The following is a 21,705-nucleotide window of genomic DNA, read 5'->3' on the forward strand; positions in this document are numbered from 1 at the left end:
AGCATATACGGCGGGCTCTCTCAGATCACGCATGGCAGCTTACCAATACCCCTGAATAGAAAACTGGGAACAGCTGTATCTTAGCGGTACTCACCCATGGAACAGAAACGTGCAGGCTAACAAAAAGTGCCCATATGAAGTTGAGCACGACGCCGATGATTATGAAGCGTAAAATTATAGGTGTAACGTTAAGAGACAGGAACCGGGCAGAGTGGGCAAGGGAAGAAACGCGGCTTATTGACACCCTAGTCAAACGCAAAAGGACAATATAGCCTTGGGCAAGGCATGTAAGGAGAAGGCAAGCTAACCGCTTGTTCTGATGGGTAACTGCATTCCAAGAGAAGGCAAGCATGGCATGGGGTGGCAGTATGTTAAGTGCCTAGATGACATTAAGAAGTTTGCGGGGGCATGGTGGCCGCCGCTGTGCACAATACATTATTACTTAAAGAGACGTTAGAGAGGTCTTTGCCTTGCATTGGGAGTACTAATGCTGATGATGATGATGAATCAATTAACTTTGAAAAACAAAAAATTCTGCAGACTAGTTCCAGCGACGATAAACAACCAGCAGTTGGCTTTGCGCGGCTAGGAGATGGGATATTTTTTTAAAAGGTTGATTACACTTAGTTGGGGCACCTGGTATATGGTGGGTACCGAGCGGTTACCTGATTGGTCTTTAATAATCTTTCAGGACTTTTCCGCTCAATTTTTATGAATTAAGGTTAGGTTAGTGTTCTTCCAAGATTCCGGTTTGCTAGAGGTCAAAATGCACAGGCTGGTTATTTGTCTAGCACAATCTCCCTTCCGCTTTTGAACAGGCATGTCGCCCTACCTAATCCGCTACCTAAATTGGAGCCTGACAGGCTTTGGGGATTTTTAATAAGATATTTTGTTTCCTGAGAGAGTTTAACAGAATTCTGTCTAGACATCCTACCGCCTACCTCTACTCCGCACAACTTATCGAGAGATATGAGATTATCGTTCACTGCTTGGAGAGCAATGTCGTCGTACTTGGTTAAGGCCAAATATCTGCTCTGCAGAGATATACTGCAGTCCTCAACTTTCCTTCTTAACGCTAACGAGAAACTACCTGCCTATGGCAGCTACATCTCAACTTTTTCGGCATCTTCACATCCTGCACGATGCCACAGTGAGCGCACAGTATAAAATCTATTTCATTTGTATTCTCACCAACGGCACTCTTCCATGTCCACTTTCTGTTGACGCGGTTTGCAAGAAGGTATTCCACATCACTGAATTATATCTCGATGCCAACTGCACACCCACTTGTATTCGTTGACCCTATTCGACGTGTTAAGATACGCTTTCGACGATCTGGTGATCATTGCTCGACGCAGGTGTGTAGCACTGAGCCACCTTTAGTTTGTTGCTCTTATGAATATGAATGACAAAATATTCCTTCATATAATAAATACTTTAGCTGTCGTCTTTTTTCCCAACTTTAACCTCCCTAATGAGGAAATTCACACCTAGTTTTCCTCTTTCCGCTCATCTAACCTCCCAACTTCGCTGCACTATTGCAAACCTATTCAATACCTTTTAGGTCTTCGAACACCACTTCTGAATAATCTTCATCGGATAACGTTTTCGGGTTCAATGTTGCGAGGTTTGGTTTGCAATACCTGTCGGTCCGTAGTCAGAGCTTCTTAGCATTCTCCGCTGTGTAACAGGTGTGACTGCTGCTTGGTCAGTTCATCCGCACCCGGTGAGGTCTGAGCGCCGAAGGTTAACTGGTGTATTTATTTAGGGGGTTGTGGCGATGTACCACCCCACAGACGCCATATTTTGTTCTGTTGAGTAAGTGCGTTCTCGGCTCCGGATGCCGATATCAGGCCGCCCACTCAGACCTAGTTAGGATTTATTTATGCGGTGAAGAATTGCGCGTGGTTCAGGATTCGAATCGCAATGCTTTTGAGGGCGAGGCGGATGAGAAGCTACGTTGTCCTGTCACTCATTAGGAATCCACGTGCACATGCGAGCCGTTTATTTCTCTCTATGTTTCTGTTCTCCTCTGGACTAGCGTTAATTCTTCGGAAATTGCATTTATTACCCACTATTTTTTCAAACATCACGCCTATTTTATGCTTACTGGGTAATGTTCTGATTTGAAACGTTGCCAGGCACTGTTTACAGTATCTGAACATCCAATGTTTTTGAAACCATGAGCGGGGTATTTGGTGGAGATTTTGGTTTAAAAAAAGAGCGAAAAATGATATTTTTCACGCGAACCTTGGCGCCATCTAGCATGGTGTAGTTTGAACTACAAACCTTTTATAATACCAGAAATAAAAATCAGATCTGTTGGGTTTAACCGTTACAAGAAATCTGAAAACACAGGAATACATACTGAACATTGTTATGCTATATAAGCATTTGTTTTTTCTTTTTCTAGGTGATTATTCAAATATTTCTGAGGAAGATAAAAATAAACTGCATGTAGTGAAGCAGGTAAGCCCGTCAACAATTCGTTGTACAACCATGGCTCAGCCACTACAGGGCTGGGATCCTGCTCAGGGGACTTGATTTCGATGGCGCACGGCCAAAAATTGGTTGCGATATTTAGATTTTAGCGCTCATTTCAAGTGAATTCCAAAAAAGCACGCTTTCGTATCTCCATGTTTTGCCAAGACATACTCACTAATTGAGCAGAATATTTTGTAGAAAACATTTCTTTGAGACAGCCAAAAACTTCTTTATTAAAAAAAAGAGGAAATAAGTTTGTCTCCTCAGTCTAACTGTCCACAGCAAGGCATGCACTTCATGGCGAAGGAAACTGTCTCTAGTTAATGCGGCAAGAAAAATTTCTGGCGTATTCCTAAAGGCTTCTTGCTCCCTCAAACGGAAGAACATGTTTCAGTGGGCGATTCGGATTAAGTCATTGAGTTATTGATGGACTTCGATCCTATGGCTCCTGGACTCCTCAAACATCTTGGTCCTTAGAGGATGCACAGAGCTCCCCCGGATTACCTATTCCAATATGCGGTAAGAAAATAAGGCCTTAAGAATATGTAGATAACCGAATAATAGACTGCCTATTCACCGTAGTGAAATTCCGCAGGTCCTTGCTTTAAATTAGACTCCATTTCAAAGTTTTCTGGCCATGCCAGGAAAGCAAGAAAGTCCAAACAGGACCTGCTTCCTAAATAGTGCTATACAGTATCTTGCATTTGTTATTTTTCTCCTAACACACAGTAGATTGTCAGGATTCCTTATTTCGGTATCATTTTGATGCATCTGCAAACTGCCACCGTTATAAACTCAAAGATAAAACAGTTTGCTTGATTACTATGGAGTTTGTAGACGCATCTTCTTACAGAAAACCTCTTTAGAATGCGTCACCTTTACCGGCGGTTCACTGTAGCTATCATAGAGAGATAGCGCACTGCGCACGCAGCTAGGCGCAGGGCCCTGACCTCAAACTATTTGGAGGAATGAAACAGTTGCAGACGCTCCGCCCCTCTGTCCTTCCTTTATTAACCTAGAATAATTATTTCCGAGCATCGTAATCAAAGAGAACAAAGCCAGCTCATCATAAGAAATTAGAACCACTAATTAATACCGGGAGCTCTTCGTAGCTAGTGATTTCAATGGTTAAAAGGTAGATTAAAAAAAGAAACAAAAAGCGCAGCTATCTACAAAGAAAGAAGACGCGTCCACAGCATGAACTAAGAAAATGGCTGTTGTCCTTCCTGTACATTTGTTCTCACAGAACTTGGAGAAAGAGAGAGATATAAAGAAAAAGGAGAGGAGAGATGCTTACCAGAAGGGTGTTCTGGTTTTCTACCTGCACTCGGGAAGAGAGAGAATGATTGATAAACGAATAGCTCTTGTTGCGCTTTCAGCATTGCTAAAATTATAGACCCTCCTCAAAAGGTAACCTTCTGTGTGAAACGAGACAAACTATGGTGACAGATTTGCTACAGCAAGAACTTTATACAATATCGTAAGTTTTTTAGCGTTTACCGTTTTCCATGTTGAAAACAACATATCGGATTTACAAGCTCATAGTTAAACAAAGGGCTTAAGGAACAAGTGAACAACAATGAGGCAACTAAGTCACCTCTGCTTACATATCTGCCAACTTTGAGTTTGCTTAGAGGACGTACCTTATCTAAGCATTAGGAGCCACTTTTTAAGTCTCAAGGAATTATCAATCGTCTTGAACATCAAACCGTTAGAGGTATCATGGAGGCGACAAAGATTGTACGCGCAGGGAAGAGTGTGAATAATGGCATCGCTCGCGCTATCAAAACAAAAGCGCGCACTTTTACTTGTATGGTTTTCCTCACCAAAATTAGAGTTATTATGTTGTTCTTGTGGTCCTTAAGAACGTCTGTATAAATGATGCTCTGTCTTCTTCCTTTCTTGCTGTCATTTCATCGCACCACAGAAATCATGCCTCTGCAACAAATAAACAGTTGGACTTCAACACTCCCGAAGCTATGGCCTGTTTTGTCCAGTACACTTTACGGGCTGCTTATGTGGTACGAACAATCAAAGCACCAATCAAGTATCAGTTTGAATGTTTAGTTTTGCTGTCATTCGTATTTTTTTATATTATAAGCTCTCCGTAGCTCTGTATACGAAACGGGTTGACAACACAGAGCTTCTTTTTTGTTTCTTCGATTATGTTCCTTCCTTGAGGCTGTCATCAAACAGCTTTATCGATTTCTTCATGGCGAGAAAAGGGAGTAAGTAGATTTTTCATGAATTTTAGACGCCCTCACCTGTTTCTACGGTGCTCTAGACTGTCGTAGCTGCTTTGGCCACTTTCTCGCACAACTGGTCGTCAGATCTAAACTAAGCGCTGCCGAGAGTGGTCATTAGCAAAACGTTGGACGACCGCTGGGCACGCTTGTTGCTACAGTCGCCGAATTGTTTTGTGTTTGTTGGCCGCTCAATAGCCCAATAAATATTTCCTTCAGCGTGAGGGCTCATCTCTTCTGCTCGGCGTTGTCGCCACCTTGAGACATAATTTCGTTTATTTCAAATACAGCTGCTGAACAGCACAGACAGACTATTGTTGCTAATGGCAAAGAATGGGTCACAACATCTGCTTTCGACCATGTGTTGGACGTCTCAGAGAACCGGCCTTGTAGAGCGTGGATTCCGTCACGTTATTCGCTACAGGAACCAGAGTAATCTCATCACGGTAAGAAATCTCCTAAAGAGAGATTCAGTTCTGGCTTTGAAAGAGGCCTAAGAGCTACTTTTAATATCGTTAAAATTGTACCGGTGGCTGGACACTTTGGCAGAGACAGACAAACTTTATATTGGAATGTAGAAATGAGCACTACATTTAAGTATTTCAAAGTACCAGTATTGAACGTAGCATAGTTGAAGCTTTGATTCATTTAAGTGAACAGGTACTCGAGTGCGTGATTCTTTACCTAAGAACCCGTGTCCTGAAGCGGTATTAAGTTATTTTTGACCTTCGTTTGTTTTAGCAGTTTCTAATACCACAGAACTTCCAAGCGATCTTACTACACGTTTCGCCTGCTCTCCATTTTGCAATAAACGCTGATATGCAGGGCTATGAACTGCAACATATCGTATAAGGACTAATGGCGGACAGAAGATAAGAAATATCTGGAATCCTAAATAGAAGTGTTATCTGGTTGTCTGCACAGTAATTGAGGAGATGAATAAATTGGGCGCATGAACAGTAAGTTCAAATTTCAAGAATATTGCCACTAGAGCACGTGACAAGGGTACAAGAAAGTGACCAAGCCTAATGGTAAATTTCACGAAGTACACAAGGCGCCTCGCACGATTGAGTATTCCGGCATTATGTCCGACAGTGTCAGAATTAAGTGTGGTTAAAATCAAGCTCTGTTCAAATTTCACATTAGGCTTGCTATTGTCTTTATATAGTGACCACGTATCGTGCGCCAAACAACATTTCACTTTTTGAGGGTGTGAAGTAATAAACCAGGGCCAATGAATAAATCTCTGTATGCTGTTTCAAATCTGTCGGCGTGTTTGTGCTGATACCATGTCCAACATTCATGAAGAAAAGTTTTTAAAATTGCAAAACTGCAACGTACTTTTACAGAAATATTGAAGGTAATGGCCCATTTCTTTGGTATTTAGCACAAGCTTTCTTTAATAGTGTTTCCACCCCTCAGAAAAAAGGTATTAAGAATGCCATAGAAAACCAATAAGGAACGCTTTTGATAACAGCAAAAATGGTTTATGAAGGTTTAACGTCCCAAAGCAACTCAGGCTATGAGGGACGCCGTAGTGAAGGGCTCCGGAAATTAAGACCACCTGGGGATCTTTAACGTGCACTGACATCGCAAAATACACGGGCCTCTAGAATTTCGCCTCCATCAAAATTCGACCGCCGCGGCCGGAATCGAACCCGCCTCTTTCAGGCCAGCAGCCGAGCGCCGTAACCACTCAGCCACCACAGCGGCATTAGCAGAAATGATAATGGCAATGTATTCAAGCCTGCTAAAGGGAAATCGGCTAGTTTATTCACTACTGGAATCAAGAGTTCGACGAAAACTCGACTGGTCGGGGTGAATCATAAAATGGGACATTGCAGAGGCCGACCAAAAACACAGAAAAATAATACAGCATTTTATCGAGTGGGACAAGGCACAAGTTCTTGCGACAGAAAAGAAGAAATTCCCTAAGCTTCACCTGTAATCTTTAACGATACAAACTACCTGTCACACCTTGAACCGAAACTGCGGAAATCTGGCACCTGCTTACGCACGCTCCCTGCGCCCCCTTTTCAAGCTTTCATAAGCTCGCGCACACGCTTCTCGTTTTTTACTGTGAACAAGGCTCCCGTATGGGAACCGAAACGTCTTTTGTGTATTATTTTTCTGTGTTGAGGTCGGCGTCTGCAATGTCACATTTTAAATACTATTGTAGTGAAATACTTAAAATGTATAAAAAAATAGCGCTCATCAAATATTTCTCATTCAGAAATGCCGTTATCCACAATTTTTGGGTAAGCACAGTCTCCACGTGCGTTTTGCGCAGAAGTTCTAATGAATGACGTTGATTATGAGGATTATTATTATAATGTGTAAACGATAAAAAAAATAGACGTGCGATGTTTTACGTTTACCACTACAGGCAGCGAAACCGCGCTGCTCTCAGAGCTTTGCTAAGAGAACGATTAAAGCAAGGATGTTTCACAGTCTGGTTTTTAGTTAGCAAGGCCCTTTTCAGATTATTTGCCGTTATCAGTTTAGTAAAGCATGCTTTGCTTCAAATCAGTTGGAAGATTTCCGAACTCTCTTGTTTCGGAGCAACCGCGCATTGTGCGCTCAATTTTTACAGCACTCCGTTCTGAATAGCGGCTCTTTTGAGCGTGACATGAGCACTCAGTGCTAGGGGCGCGTAGCTCGTGCTTTGCGCCAGGCGATACCTCCGTCCTCATCAGGTGGGGCACAGGGTGCAAAAAAGTGATGGAATTTAAACGTAGTCAACGTAGTAAAACCGCAGTACACTGTCATCATCGTCCTCCTCCTCCTTCTCCTCGTCATCATCATCGGCCTGACAACGCCCACTGTAGGGCAAAGGCCACTCTCATGTCTGTTCTATTAACGCTGTTATTTGCCAGCAGCGCCCAGCGTATGCCCAGAAACATATTAATCTCATCCGCTCACCTAACTTTCTGTCGCCTCCAGCTACGCTTTCCTTGAATGCGAAATTGAGTGCCAAGGTAGGCAAGAAGCAGGGTGGCGACCTGGTGGTAGGGGACTATGAGATGGGTTCTAAGAAAGCAGAAGAGAATTAATGAGCAGAGTTTGCAGGTAGAAATAATTTACGGATCATTAGTGCCTTCTTCCGCAAACGAGAGAACAGGAAGTGTAGGTGAAAGCGCCCAAATGGTGATGTTAAAAATGAAACAGGCTTCATATTATGCGCTCACCCTGGCGTTGTCCAGGATGTGGAGGTAGTCGGAAAGGGGTGCTGTAGCGACCACAGAAAGGTAAGGCCTCAAGTCAGTCTCGATTTGAGGAGGGAACGGAAGAAACTAGTGAAGCAGAAGCCCATTAACGAGTCAGCGGTAAGAGGGAAAGCAGAGAAATTTAAGGATTCGGATGCAGAACAGACATTGTGCTTTAAATGAAGATTGCGATCTTAATGTTCAAGCGATGAACGATAGTCTGACAGCTATCAATAAGGAGTGCACCGCAGAAGTACACTGAAGTATGTTTCGACAGGATACCGGAAAGCTATCTCAGGAGACGAAAGATCTGATTAAGAAACGCCGAAGCATGAGGGCGAAACACCCGACAAACAGAATATAACTGGGAGAGCTATCCAAGTTAATAAATAAGCGGAAGGAAACAGACATAAGGAACTTTTATATGGTTAGAATTGAGCATGCCCTGAAGAGTGGAGGCAGCCTAAAAGTGGTCAAGAGGGAACTAGACATGAGTAAAAATTAGATGTATGCATTAAAGGCAATGCCATATGCAATATGAATAAGATAGCTAAATTAGCCGAAGAGACATACTCAAATCTATACAGTAGCCAATGTAGTCGGAACGTTACTGAGAGAGGCAGTAGCGCACAGCAATGCGTCATCCCACCAGTAACGAAAGAGGAAGTAACGAAAGCCTTAGGAGCAATACGAAGGGGAAAAGCAGCTGGTGAATATCAGGCAACAGCAGATCTGTTGAAGGACGGAGGAAAAATTGTGCTAGAAAAACTAGCCACCCTGCACACGCAATGCCTTATAACCTCGAGCGTATCAGAAGCTTGGAAGAACTCAAACATTATATTAATTCATGACAAGGAAGTAGTCAATAACTTCAAAAACTGCAGACCGAACAACTTACTGTCTGTGGCTTACAAGGTAATCGCTAATAGAGTCAGGGCAACCGTAGACTTCAATGAACCAGATCGTCAGGCAGGCTTTCGTAAAGAATATTCCACAATAGAACATATTAACGCTATCAAACAGGTGATAGAGAAATGCGCAGAATATAACCTATGCCGATATATAGCCTTAATCAATTACGAGAAAGCATTCGGCTGAGTGGAAACTTCTGCAGTCATGCAGGCATTGTGAAATGACGGTGTAGAAGATCCTCATGTAGAAATGCTGGAAGATATCTATAATGACTGTACAGAAGCCACAGTCCTCCATAAAGTCAGCAATAAAAATTCCATTAACGAAAGGCGTAAGGCAAGGAGACACGATCTCGCCTATTGTACTCAGCGCTTGGTTACAGAAGGTATTCTGAGGCCTGAATTGGGAGCAGTTGAGGATAAAAGTTAATAGAGAATACCTAAATAATCTGCGGTTTGCTGATGACATTGCCTTGTCGAGTCACTCACGAGATGAATTGCAAAGCATGACCAATGAGTTAGAAAGGCAGAGAAGAACGGTGGGTGTAAAAATTAAGATGCAGAAAACTAAAGTAATATCCAAGAACCTCGGAACAGCACAGCAGTTTAAAATTGCAAGCAAGGTGCCGAAAGTTGTGCCACAAAACATCTACTTAGGGCATGTAGCGACCACACAAATTCATCACGAGTGAAAAATATTTAAAAAAGCAAGAAATGGCTTTTGGCATTTTCTCTCAGTTCATAAAAGACAGCTTGCCAACACCCCTAAAAAAAGTGTACAACAACTGTAACTTACCGGTACTCACATGCGGGGGAGAACCGTGGAGGCTAACGAAAACAGTTCAGCTTAAGGGCAACGCAGCGTTCTATGGAAAGCAAAATGATAGGTGCAACTTTAAGAGGAAGGAAAAGGGTAGAATGGGTGAGCAAACAAACCCGGGTGGTCGGTATCCAAGTCGATGTCAAGAGAAAGGAATGGGCTTGGGCAGGGCATATAATGAGAATTCAAGATAACCGATGGCCCTTAAGCGTAACGGAGTGGATTCCAACTGAAGGCAAGCGTAGCATGGGACGGCAGAAACCTGACTGGGCGGATAAAATTCATAGGTTGGCTGGAATACAGCGGCCGCAGTTGGCACATGACAGGCTTAATTAAACATAGATGAGGCCTTTGCTTTGCAGTCAGTGCAATCAGGCTACTGCTGCTGATGACGATAATGAATACATTCGCTAGAAGCAGTTGGAAAACCAATTTATTCATCCCGCACAGTTGTATCATGTCGGCGAATAGTCTTTCAATCGAAAGACAAAATTACCCTACCCTCGGTCGCCGCTTTCCTCGCCCTGCCTTTTTTATTACAATGTTTGCCATTCTTTACTAAGTTAAAAGCCGTACACATTGCTTTGTTGATTTATGAGATTTAACTTTCTAAAGCAACTGACGCAGCAGTTTCTTCTGTTCAACACACAATGTTAGCCGTTCAGCCCTTATAAAGAGTGTAATGACCATTCATCCGCTGATGCTATTTAGATGAAATTTGTATCAGCTAGCGCCGTCCGGAGAGCTTAAGGGAAGTGACATCTCTGGCTCTGCTATTGCCAGTGCTATAAAAGCACCCTCACGGGATGGCATTCATTCCATCTTCTCTTAAAATAACCACTCTACTCGAAATCCAGATCAAGAGCAAGCTTTTTTTAAATGCCCGTCGCGTACTCTGAGCGCAATGTATCCTCAAAAATGACGCCCAAAGACCAGAAATTGTGCTGCAGGCCACGGGTTGTAAAGGAAATTTTGTCAGATTGTTCTCGACATGACTTCTCTTGGCGAATTCATGCCTTAATATATGAATAAATATGAGACCTAAAAATATTGGCGTAGTGTTCGACGTAAAGCACTCGCTCGGTTTAAAGTCTAGCGTAGCTCACTTTTTGCTGCTTCTACAAATCCTAGTTCTTATGATGAGAAGTCTACTATCCTTTCCGAACTCTTCAGCATTTTTCTGCTGTTTTCAGGGACAAAGTGCTCGGAGCGCTACGCCAGCGCGGTGAGTAAAAAATTCCTGCAACACATAACAACCCTTTTTGCTTAACTCTACAATTAGAGAAAAGTTCCAAAGGCTTGACTTAACCTACTCGCAGTTGCTTCTCTCTACTCCTCCATAGTGCTTGTAAGAATGAAAGTTATTGCTGTAAATGAAAAGCGCATTTCAAGACAGCTTACATATGGTGTCGGCCTCACTCGGTGTTGGCAAGGTTCATTCTGAACGGGCGGCCGTTATGGCCCTCTTGTCTAGACTGAGTTGGGCCCATGTCCTCCCTGGCTACTTCTGCGGGCACAAGAGCGGCAGCCATCAAATACTGCTTTCAAATCTAGAAGAGTGCGGTGAGGGGCAAGTTTGTACGATTTTATAAGAATAATAAATGCCTGCGCAAAAATGACAGGACAAGACACAGAAAAGAGTAGTTAGTCTGCGCTCGTCCTATGCGCCTCTTTTCTCTTGTTAGACAAGGAAAGTTGTTGGGAAAGTTGGTTACGATATTCCATGACTACAGTGCGACGAACGGGACATAGGACGCAATTGAGCGCTACGCGAGTGCGCTGAGTAAAAAACCGTTTTGTTTTTTTTTCCCTGCGCGTGTCCTTCTATGTCCCATTCGTCCGCTATTGTCAATTACTTTTCTTTAGTCCCGTTCTTTTTCGCAGTTATTTATTGTTCTTACACTGCTTCCAAGCTGGACAAAGGGCCCGATTGTCCCCACCGCTAATTTACGAGCCGCCGCGTTCAGTTAAGTAAAGCGTTCGAGGAAGGCGACAAGCTCGGCGTCCCAAATCGGTTGCCTGCTTGATTAACCATAGAGCCCGTCTGCCCTGCTTCAGCGTTCCAGACGCGTTAGGTAAACTGGGATGCACACAGATAGTTCTGTGTCTTTGGTGTCAGACGCCCCTTTTCTTTGTCTAGACCAAACCAGCTACGTCTCTTGACTATGGTGCCAGCACGTCTATAGTGGCCTGTTGGCGCGAACTATGATTGGAATACCTCTGAGCATTATTATATCGGAATGATATTTAAAAATTTCAAAACCATTCGTACGCTAGCTTTCGAAAAAAATCATTGGTCGGTTTTACGTTAGCCATAGGTTTTCATCCATGTGCGGCCTTACGCTCACCGCCGCTTTCCGTCGATGTTCTCCTTAAGCCGCCAATATGGAGACCTAAACGTACATCTAGATTATTTAAGCACATCCTTTTGTATTGAGGGTTCCAGGAAGTGGTTTTACATTTCACGTTACTTACTTGAGGTGAGTGGACAACAAAACATTTTGCCCCAATTAAGGCCTGAGAACAAAGAGGAACAGCTTTCGAACAGGTTGTGTCTGAACAACAGCACCTTCAACCATCTCTATAAAGGGCAGGCGCTTTTCCTAATCACGGACACTAGTAGCTCTTCACAATCCACAGAAGTTGCCAAATTGGTGAAATTTCAAAAAACAGTGTGCGGGAATTCCACAGCACAGTACATTCCGCAGATCAGTGAGGGAATGAATATACCGTGATGAGGTTCATTATTGGACAGTTGATTCATTCGATAGTTATGCCACACAATATTTGATAACCATTCGCCATATATTTCCTAAGGTTGTTAGTCACTCCCGCTAGCTACTTTGGAAAGCTGAGTTACGTAAGCTCACAAGAACATTCGGCGGAGGGCCACATTTCGTGTGGCTAAACCATGCCATTGATGACATTGAATAAAATTGCATTTTGGCTCTTACGAAGAGCAGCATAAACCTCGCGAAGGTAAATGCTTTGTCGGCACGTGTGCTGAATCGAACGGAGCAGTCCGCCAGGCTCAATGTACATGAAGTCTCTTACGGCTTATCTATATCGCCTTAGCCGTATTTCTTACGCAGCAATTTGCCAGACTCGAAAAGAAAAGCCCACAAATTGCGCCTACAAGGTTGACAGAGCGAGATGAATCTTTTTCATCGTCTTCGCTGCCCCGCCAGCGAGGACGAGAAAGACCGCCGAGAGTTTGCGCCAGGGGACACGCGCTGGGACGTTCTGGACTCCATCTCGGTTTATGGTGCGCTCATTAAAGCCCCCTCATAACCATCCAAGAGTTCAGTCTTTGGATGCCTGACCATGGTCTAATCTCAACCGAGGGAATTGTTTATGTAACCAAGCAAAAACAAGAAGAATACCTTTGTTAATACCGCTTTAGGGCGCACCGACATGAAGTTCTCAAGCTCCTCAAACCTTCCCTATATCTTATCTGTGTACTCGAGTGCCTGAAGATAAGTACCTAAAGGGAAAGTTCGTAAAACATTTTTACGTGAAAGCGTTAAAGGCCTCGGTCTCCAGACAATTCCCCGTGCTCGTTGTGAGCCAAAAATCAAGCTTTGGCACTACCTGCTCAAGTAGGTGGCCCCGAGAGAGCAACCTAGAATGCAGATGGACCAACTAGGTCACCTGAAGTTGTAGCGTAATCGCAGCCTGCCGATCAAATAGGGAGAAAACTGCCCACCTTGGCAGGTGGATGTTAAGTTAATGATTTGTCGCTCGTGAACAGAAACCTCTGTCGCACAAGGCCCACCGCTGGAAGCACCTGCCGGATACAAATTCGTGAATGTTTCGTTTCTAGTTTCGTGTTGTTATCCGCCATAAGTTCACAAAGATTTTCTGAACACAGTTGAAGACACTTTGCGCATTAAAGGTGCCATTGTACGAAAGGAAGGCTTACCACTCCGTAATTCAGCGTTCAGCCTCTCACATAACGCCGTCCTTAAAGCATTTCAGTCGAGTGGGGTAGACTTGAGTCAAGTTCTCCTCCACTCCTTCCTCCGTACTAACAAAAGACGCTTAGTTACGTGAAATGCCACCATATTTAGCGTCTCTTACGAGAAATAGTGGTCAATGCTACAATAGATATAAGTTTTATATCAACCGTGAAACTTAAATTGTTACAATTAATTCGGGCTGTATAAAAAATTTAAAGGGTAATCTTGTCCATGCCATTTTTTTAATTGGTGGTAAAACCCCACGTACATCAGCATACTGCACGTGGCTGGTATTTTTGGTTTATAATCTCCATGAGGTACTGAAGCTTGAAAACTCATGAACGTGTTCAAGGCCTATGAGAGCTCAATAAAAATAAACTCATTTAAGTGGACTTCTACATTATGCCTACATTGGGAATGTCTCTGTGGATAAGTACGTTTCGTGCAAAAGGGCTGGTGTTATTTGTTGGTCTGTGTTTATGTAATGTAAGGTGCATCGCAGAGAACTGCCAATCTTCGTCTGCCTTCTGTTGTCTCCCTACATTTTTTGACAGCTCAAGTATTAGCATTTCCCGCCAAAGGCAGTGTGTGATTGGATTTCTGTTACATTTCAGAAAAACGATTACTTTTGCAGTCAACTATTACCCCGGGTTATCAAAAGGACATGCAGCGATTTCTGTTACAGATGCAAGTAAGAAATTTTTTTTCGAAAAGGTGGTAAAATATTGGTGTTTTTATGAGCTCATCCTGTTGTTTCTTTAAGGACTTCCCTTTTCAAAGCTCTCCCGCTCTTCAAGTCAGTGTTTACAGGGTTCTTCCGCTTTCAATTTTTATGCAATGCGACCACGACCATGACAAGTTTCTTCGCATCCATGGCGTATATCGTGAGATTTATTGGTGCAGGTTGTAAATCACACAACACAATGACAATCAATCGACATATATTTATTCAACCATGCATGAAAAGGCGGGGAGAAAATGAATGTTTTCGCCAATGATATCAATAATACAAAACCAGCAATAACACGCCACACAAGACATCGTCATCTTGAATGACAGACACTTTACCGTGTCGAACGATCTCAGAGAAAAATTTTGAACAATGGATACCTTTATGACGATGTTATGGAAATATTGAATGTGATGAACTATTCTTCGGATATACACCAGAATCATTCTCTTAAGATGTTTCCATTGATGGCAGCGAATAGTTAATGCTGGGATAGGAAACCAATGGGGAAGGTTTTGACGATATCTTAAACGTTCTTAGAAAAAAATACAAGACTGCCATCAGGTGGCCCGCGGATAGATTGATTGTTATGTGAAATCTTACATATTATGAAAAAAATGTGTTCATAAACGATTTCTCTATCAAAAACACTTCTGTCCAGAATTCTTGGGCATGTATGCTTTAAAAGATACGCTTAAATTTTCTTTCCACCCTCGAACAATATCTGCCTGGAACGATGCGTTGCTGACGGATATACAGTATGATAAAAAATTGTGTAATTTTTTGCTTGCTTGTTCACGATTTGGTCATTAATGTTTTTTACATACCTAATTGGCCCTCTTCTTTAACCCAAGGGTCCGCACTATGTACTTAATTAATTAAATATATTAATAAATAACTGTGTTTTATACTTGGCTGTACGTAGATTGGCTAGCGGGAAATGCCAGTTAATGGCTGAAATAAACTCAAAAGAAAAATCATGAAGCAAACAGGTACATCGAGACAGAAGGTCTTGCTATCAATATCACTCTCAAATAAAGGAAATACATTTTAATATGAAGCCATAACATTTAAATTGGAAATAAACTTTATTACATTTGCTATTTATATATCGCTAATTGAGTGCAGTTACTCAATTTAAATTCTTGCTTCTTGCAAACGATGCAAAATTTTCTTCCAGCGGAAAATGTTGGACAGAGATCTGCGTGTTCGGGAGGCGAAGTAAAGAAGGAGGACTCCGACTAAAGGCTCATGTGAGAAAGAACGTTGCGGCATTGACTCGGCATCCTTTTAGGGATTTAAACTATGGGAGCAAGAGATGCGCTTTCATGCCTACTATTTGGCTCACTGCTTTTGTTCAGTGAGCTGGCCGCCGCCTGAGTCACAAGAGACAGAATGTACGAAAAATGGGTAATCGCTGGGGTGCCGCCATGTAAGCCACATGAGTAGGGTGCTGACAATGAGACGTGGGGGTTACAGGGGGGGGGGGGACTCTTCGACATCCCGATGGTCGCGTACATACGCTCTGGAGAAGAGAGCCTTCGGAATGGCTCACATTTCCGCTACGAATCCGTAAAAAAATTATAATTGCGGTATGTGTCTCAGCAACGCGTGCCATCCTAGTGCGTTTTAAATCATTGCCATCAGTACAATTCAGTTATTTATTTCTTTGCATCCTGTGCCTGGAGGGCTTCATAGCTTTGGCCACCGTGCAGATATATTGGAATAAGGCCGAAGTGTGAACAGTACAAAAGGGGCACAAATAAAGTATCATGTACAAAAGTATACACGCTGCATTGCACATAAATTATTTTACTTTTACTGGGTACTGTAACCTTTTTTTGACATTGGCGCTGTTAAAGTAAGAGCTGCTGTGCGTATTTCTGTCGGTATGCCAAAACTGACTAACTTTGATTCCTCCAAAACACCATCTAATGGTGGCAATTCTTTGCTTTGCAGGAACGTTCGAGGAAAACGCTATCCGCGGTGTAACAGGAGTTTATAGCATTTCTCACGTCAACAAGACAGAAGAATGCTTCGTTATTGCATCTAATGGCCTCCTAGGTAAGAAGGGGCTGCCGGAAAGTTTGGTGACTGTATTAGTTTCACACACACTGAGTCAATACAGGAGCTCCCAAGGCACTGCCAGTTGCTGACTGGAAGATGCGTATTGAAAGAAGCAGCAAGCGAAGATGAGATGGTATAGACTTTTTCCATCTGACATCGTGTTATGAAACGTTTGCTATTCTTTCGCTGCTCAAGTCATGAACGTTCAATTTGCCGATATAAGCAATATTACTTTTTTTTTCTAAACGAAGAGCAGTCATACGAAGATAAGAACACTGCTTACGAATGCCCACACAGAAAGGAAAAAGCTCCACGCAGAACACAAAACTGTGCCCGCCCGGTAAGTGAGTGGGATGTGGTCATATCTACGCCCTCTCTAAGCGGTAGCGGGTGCAACAGTGACTGATAAGATCTGGGGCAATTTTTTTAAAATATCAGTTGGAAAGTACAACAAAACGCGCTCACAATGTCGTGCATATTAGTTTAAATAGGATATCCCCTGCTCTCCAACCCGCAGAGTAAACTGCGATCTAATATAAATTGTTTAAGGCAATAAGATTCAGCACGCTTGTAATAGCACTATTTTGTATTATCTTAACACCGAGAAGGTAGTTTTGTTTTTTAAGAAAAAAAATTGTTGAAAGGCAGTTCCAGGGATCTTGTAATGTCGAGAATGTACGCAAGTGGCACGTGCCCTTTTCTAAAATAGAGCGTACAAAGCTCGGTATTAAACGTACGCAGCATACAGGCACAATAGCCATGAACTACGCTGCCATGTTCGAGAGATGCGTGGCTAAGCATTCCAGATGCTCTCATAATATTTCAAACACAGTCATGCCACATACTGCTGCTTCCTAAAATGATGAGCGATATTACCTTCGCTTAATTTAAACTGAATATTTTTTATTTGAAAAGATTTCAAAGTAAATGTGTAACTTCTTTTCAAACATGAAAAACGAAGCCTAAATATTTCTTCACCATTAACATCTCTGCTAGTGCAATGCAGTTATTAGTTCCTAACGTGATCTGAATTGTTTAACGACAAGTGATTGCGCAATCATCACCGCATGTTGACATCAGCTAAGAACAGCGCATCTCTCAATGTACACCAAAGCTGCTCCACCACTGTGTACATAGAAACTTTCTAAAGTATGTCTGTATCTCTCCGTTTCACACCCCCTTATACGCGTTCCCTAACATGAAATCCACACCGACAATATAGGTGACTAAGTTATCTTACCTTGGCATTACCTCTTCGTTTCTTCGTTCTTCGTTGAAGGCCCGCGATGACGTAGAGGTAGAACAAACGCCTTCCGTGCAAGAGGACTTTGGTTCGAATGCTGGAGTTAAGCAGTTCCTCACAGAATAAAAAAATCCGCAAGTTGATGAAATTTCATAACCAGGCCTGATCTGGATGACCCCAATCGACAGCGCACTCCCTCACGAGAAATGAATTGGACACCCTGGTGCAGTAACTGGCCACAGCCTCTTATGAAAAACAAAAAATTACCCCCCCCCCCCGCTCTTATTCACAAGCAGCAGCGGAACAACTGACGAAGGCGGTGGGGAAACATGTGGTGCAGTGGCTGGCGCTAGAAGGCTGTGACTACAAACCACCATTGGAAACTGTACTTCACAATGTTTATCGCTAGTACCTTATGCAGTGAAACAAGTCGAGTGGTGCTTTTGGTGTAAATCATCGTTGTCGACATTATCAACCTGACTACGCCCACTGCTGCGAAAATGCCTATCGCATAACTCCCAGTTAACCCCGTCCTGTGCCCGCCGCGGTCACCTTATCCCCGCAGAACTTCTTGACCTCATCCGCGCGCCTACCTTTCTATTGCCCCTGCTACACCTACCTTCTCCTGAAACCCAGTCCGTCACTTTAACGACCATCGGCTAACTTGACTTTTCAGTATATACCGTTCGGAAGCCCCATTCATCGTGATTTCAACAACAATGAAATGGAAATGAAAATGAAAACAAGGTTTGAAGGGAATGAAATGACGCAGTAACTCTGTGACATATTCGGTGGACATGAAAACCGCGCAGTAAGGGAAGCAATAAAAGTGAAAGTGAAATAAGAAAGATGTTCATAGTTAATTTATTGGCTCCTTCGCCGCAAAAGCGAAAGGGCATCTGCGGCGAAGGAGCGCCATGCCACAAGGTATTTTCGTTTGCTCAAGGTAGTGTAAAAGACATTTTCTAAGCATTTCATCCTATATAAACCGAGAACAAGGCCAGGGAAAGGTTGTACCCATTATATCACCGGTGGGCTCACGGCAGCGCTGAGGATCGAACCCCGTATCTCCATGCATGCGAGGAAAGTGCTCAACCACTAGGCCACCACTGCGGAGAAAGAATAAAGGAAGAGGTGCCGTAGTGGTGGTCGAAATTAATACCGGAGACCTTTTTTTCCTCTGGTATTAATTTCGACCACCTACAACTTGGGAACCTTTAACGCGCACTGACATCGCACAGCACACGGGCGCCTTTTGCGTTTCATTTTCATCGAAAATCGGCCGCCGTGGTCGGGTTTGAACTCGGGTACTCCGTGTTCGAATCCTACCGCGGCGGCCGTGTTGGCAGTATTCGTCGTTTGTTTCCTCGACCCAATCTGCTCCCTTTCTGTTCAAAAATTTATTTCTATTATTTTCATTTCCAAAGCTTGCTAAGTGGTCCTCAATTTAAGTTGAATCCCTTTACCTAGCCTTTGCGTTTCTGCTCCATACATGAGTACCGATAAGATACAGTTGATTTATACGTTTCCTTTACAGATATGTTTAAACAGCAACAAATGACCTGAGAGAACGTATCAAATACTCTCGGCCTCATTCTTATTTTACTAGTTATTTCACTGCCGTGGACCATATTTTCGGTCACTGCCTGCTCTAAGTAGACGTATTCCCTTACGACTTTCAGCGCCTCGCTGCCAGTTCTAGACTGCTCTTACCATCCAAGACTTTTGAACATTAACGCATTTTTCGGCATATGCTCCGAACCTTTTCTACATTCGCACGGGCAAATTTTGCTTTAAACTGAAATCTTTACATACAGCCCGCAGGGTGGGCTTTCGCGGAAAACAAGTTTTTTAGATTGCCCGCAAATGTTTAAGGGAAGCACCTCAGAACCACGCACGTCACCAAACTATAGCTTTTAGACATACTAAGTCCGTTCTCTATAGTCTGGAAAAAAGGGTACATTACTGATCCGGAGTTCCCGGGTTCGAACCTGACCGCGGCGGCTGCGTTTTTATGGAGGAAAAACGGTAAGGCGCCCGTCTGCTGTGCGATGTCAGTGCACGTTAAAGACTCCAGGTGGTCGAAATTATTCCGGAGCCCTCCACTACGGCACCTCTCTCTTCCTTTCTTCTTTCACTCCCTCCTTTATCTCTTCCCTTACGGCCCGGTTCAGGTGTCCAACGATATACGAGAGAGATACTGCGCCATTTCCTTTCCCCGAAAAACCAATTATTATTATTATTAACCTCCCGCGTCCACCTTTCAGGTTTGACTGTCTAAGATACTTTGCAATTATTACCGTTAGTTACTTAGAATGGTGTGTTATCGTAAATCCTACAATGTATTATCCATTACCACTTCTCCCTAGATTTTCCAGTCATGGTCTCTGAATGCCTCCTGTAAACAAGCGTCGAATGGCATTGGAGAGACCTTGTCTCCATGCATGACACCGTGCCTTATTGGAAGTTTATTGTTGTGTTTAGAGAAGACTATGGTGGCTGTTCCGACGTCATAGATATCTGCCAGTAATTTTTACAAAGCTAACCTACACACTTTTTCGGCAACTGGCCGCGGTGATCATCGGCAGTGAAGGCCTCCAAGGCACTCCTCCATTTCTTGCGAACTTCTGGCCTGCACAATAGGCTGTTACTTTTACGAACGCTGAATTTTCATAGTGACTCCCCTTTCTCTTTCATTTTTTTCCCCTGGCCCCTTTCTCCCCGTGTAGGGTAGCAAACCGATTATTCTAAGGGTCAACCTCCCTGCCTTTCCTCTTCTTCCTCCTCCACCTCCTACACCCTTAATTCGTAACACCGGAATGACCGATGACGTTTCGACTGAAACAAATGTTTTCTGGTAATCTGTGAAGGCTATTAGCGTGGTCGGTTAGATTCTGCGCTTTTTTATGACTGATTCATAGTGTGAATATGATTATTGTCGAGTAGTGTGATGTCGAGTAGCCCTAAGCCTTTTGCCGCCAAATTTACCTCCGCAAAATTGGCCAGAACTACCAACATTTTTAGTTAGCAAATTTTTCCACGCAATCCTAGTTCTGAAAATATATTACTTCAAAAGTTTCCGGTAACAATTTCCACAAGAACTGATCAAAAAAAGCTGCTCTTCAGCGTGGGTTTCCCCTCCCTTCGTGCCATAGTAATGGGGTAGAACGTACTAAAATTCGCTGCATTTATTTGATCCGAGCGCTGTAACAATCTGCACAATTCATAGATGTCGCTTCTCTTTAACGCAATGTTTCATGATTAATATTTAACGTGCACTACCGCTCATGCCTTCGTTGTCATCGTCGGCGTCACGCCTGTTCTCATCTTAAGCCGTGTCACACTCGCACACAGAGTCACTTCCAGAAAAAAATTCTAGGGTGTCAGCAGCGGTGCTGTCAGAACTGCACCAAGCAACTCTCTTTCTCGGGACGCCATCGCCACCAGCATTCTTCATGTGTGAAGCCATTATGAAATGAATGTTCAGGTTTAAAACGCGCGCTAAAGGAAAGAAGCGCGTTTTTCCACCGAACGCTATTGCCATTTAGTGTTGAAAATGAAAAAATGGAAAAATTAATTTTTGGGGAAAAGAAACGGCGCAGTATCTGTCTCACATATCAGCGGACACCTGAACCACGCTGTAAGAGAAGGGATAAAGGAGAGAGTGAAAGAAGAAAGGAAGGAAGAAGTGTCGTAGTGGAGGGCTCCGGAATACTTTTGACTACCTAGGGATCTTTAACGTGCACTGACATCGCACAGCACACGGGCACCTTAGCGTATCGCCTCCATCGAAATGCAGCCGCCGGGGATGGATTCGAACCGATGAACTCCGGATCAATAGCCGAGCACCCTAACAAGTTGAAAAATGCAATCAACGCAACTGCCGTCCGTAACTCGTATCTAGCAGTGGAGGCAGTGCAAAATAGAGGAAGACGAATGTGACTCACCATTGACGATATTAGTACAATCTCCGATGACGAGTACAGCTGTAGGATGGCGGTTAAATGGTTAACGCAACCCTTCCTGGTAATTTGCTTGATTT

The 21,705-nt window shown here is 43.2% G+C and overlaps 1 protein-coding gene across 1 annotated transcript in view; it reads left to right on the top strand.

Annotated features, from left to right (window-relative positions):
* Nucleotides 1–2,419: 2,419 nt before the first annotated feature.
* LOC144100551 (uncharacterized) overlaps nt 2,420–21,705 on the top strand; it is a 29,469-nt gene continuing 10,183 nt past the window's right edge. Inside the window, exons 1-5 of the mRNA XM_077633465.1 lie at nt 2,420–2,469; nt 5,018–5,173; nt 10,858–10,889; nt 14,238–14,314; nt 16,313–16,417. Coding sequence (XP_077489591.1) covers nt 5,051–5,173; nt 10,858–10,889; nt 14,238–14,314; nt 16,313–16,417 — 337 coding nt within the window. The 5' untranslated portion in view covers nt 2,420–2,469; nt 5,018–5,050. The remainder of the gene's footprint in view (nt 2,470–5,017; nt 5,174–10,857; nt 10,890–14,237; nt 14,315–16,312; nt 16,418–21,705) is intronic.

The sequence above is a fragment of the Amblyomma americanum genome, chromosome 8 (assembly GCF_052857255.1).
Source record: "Amblyomma americanum isolate KBUSLIRL-KWMA chromosome 8, ASM5285725v1, whole genome shotgun sequence".
NCBI lineage: Eukaryota > Metazoa > Arthropoda > Arachnida > Ixodida > Ixodidae > Amblyomma > Amblyomma americanum.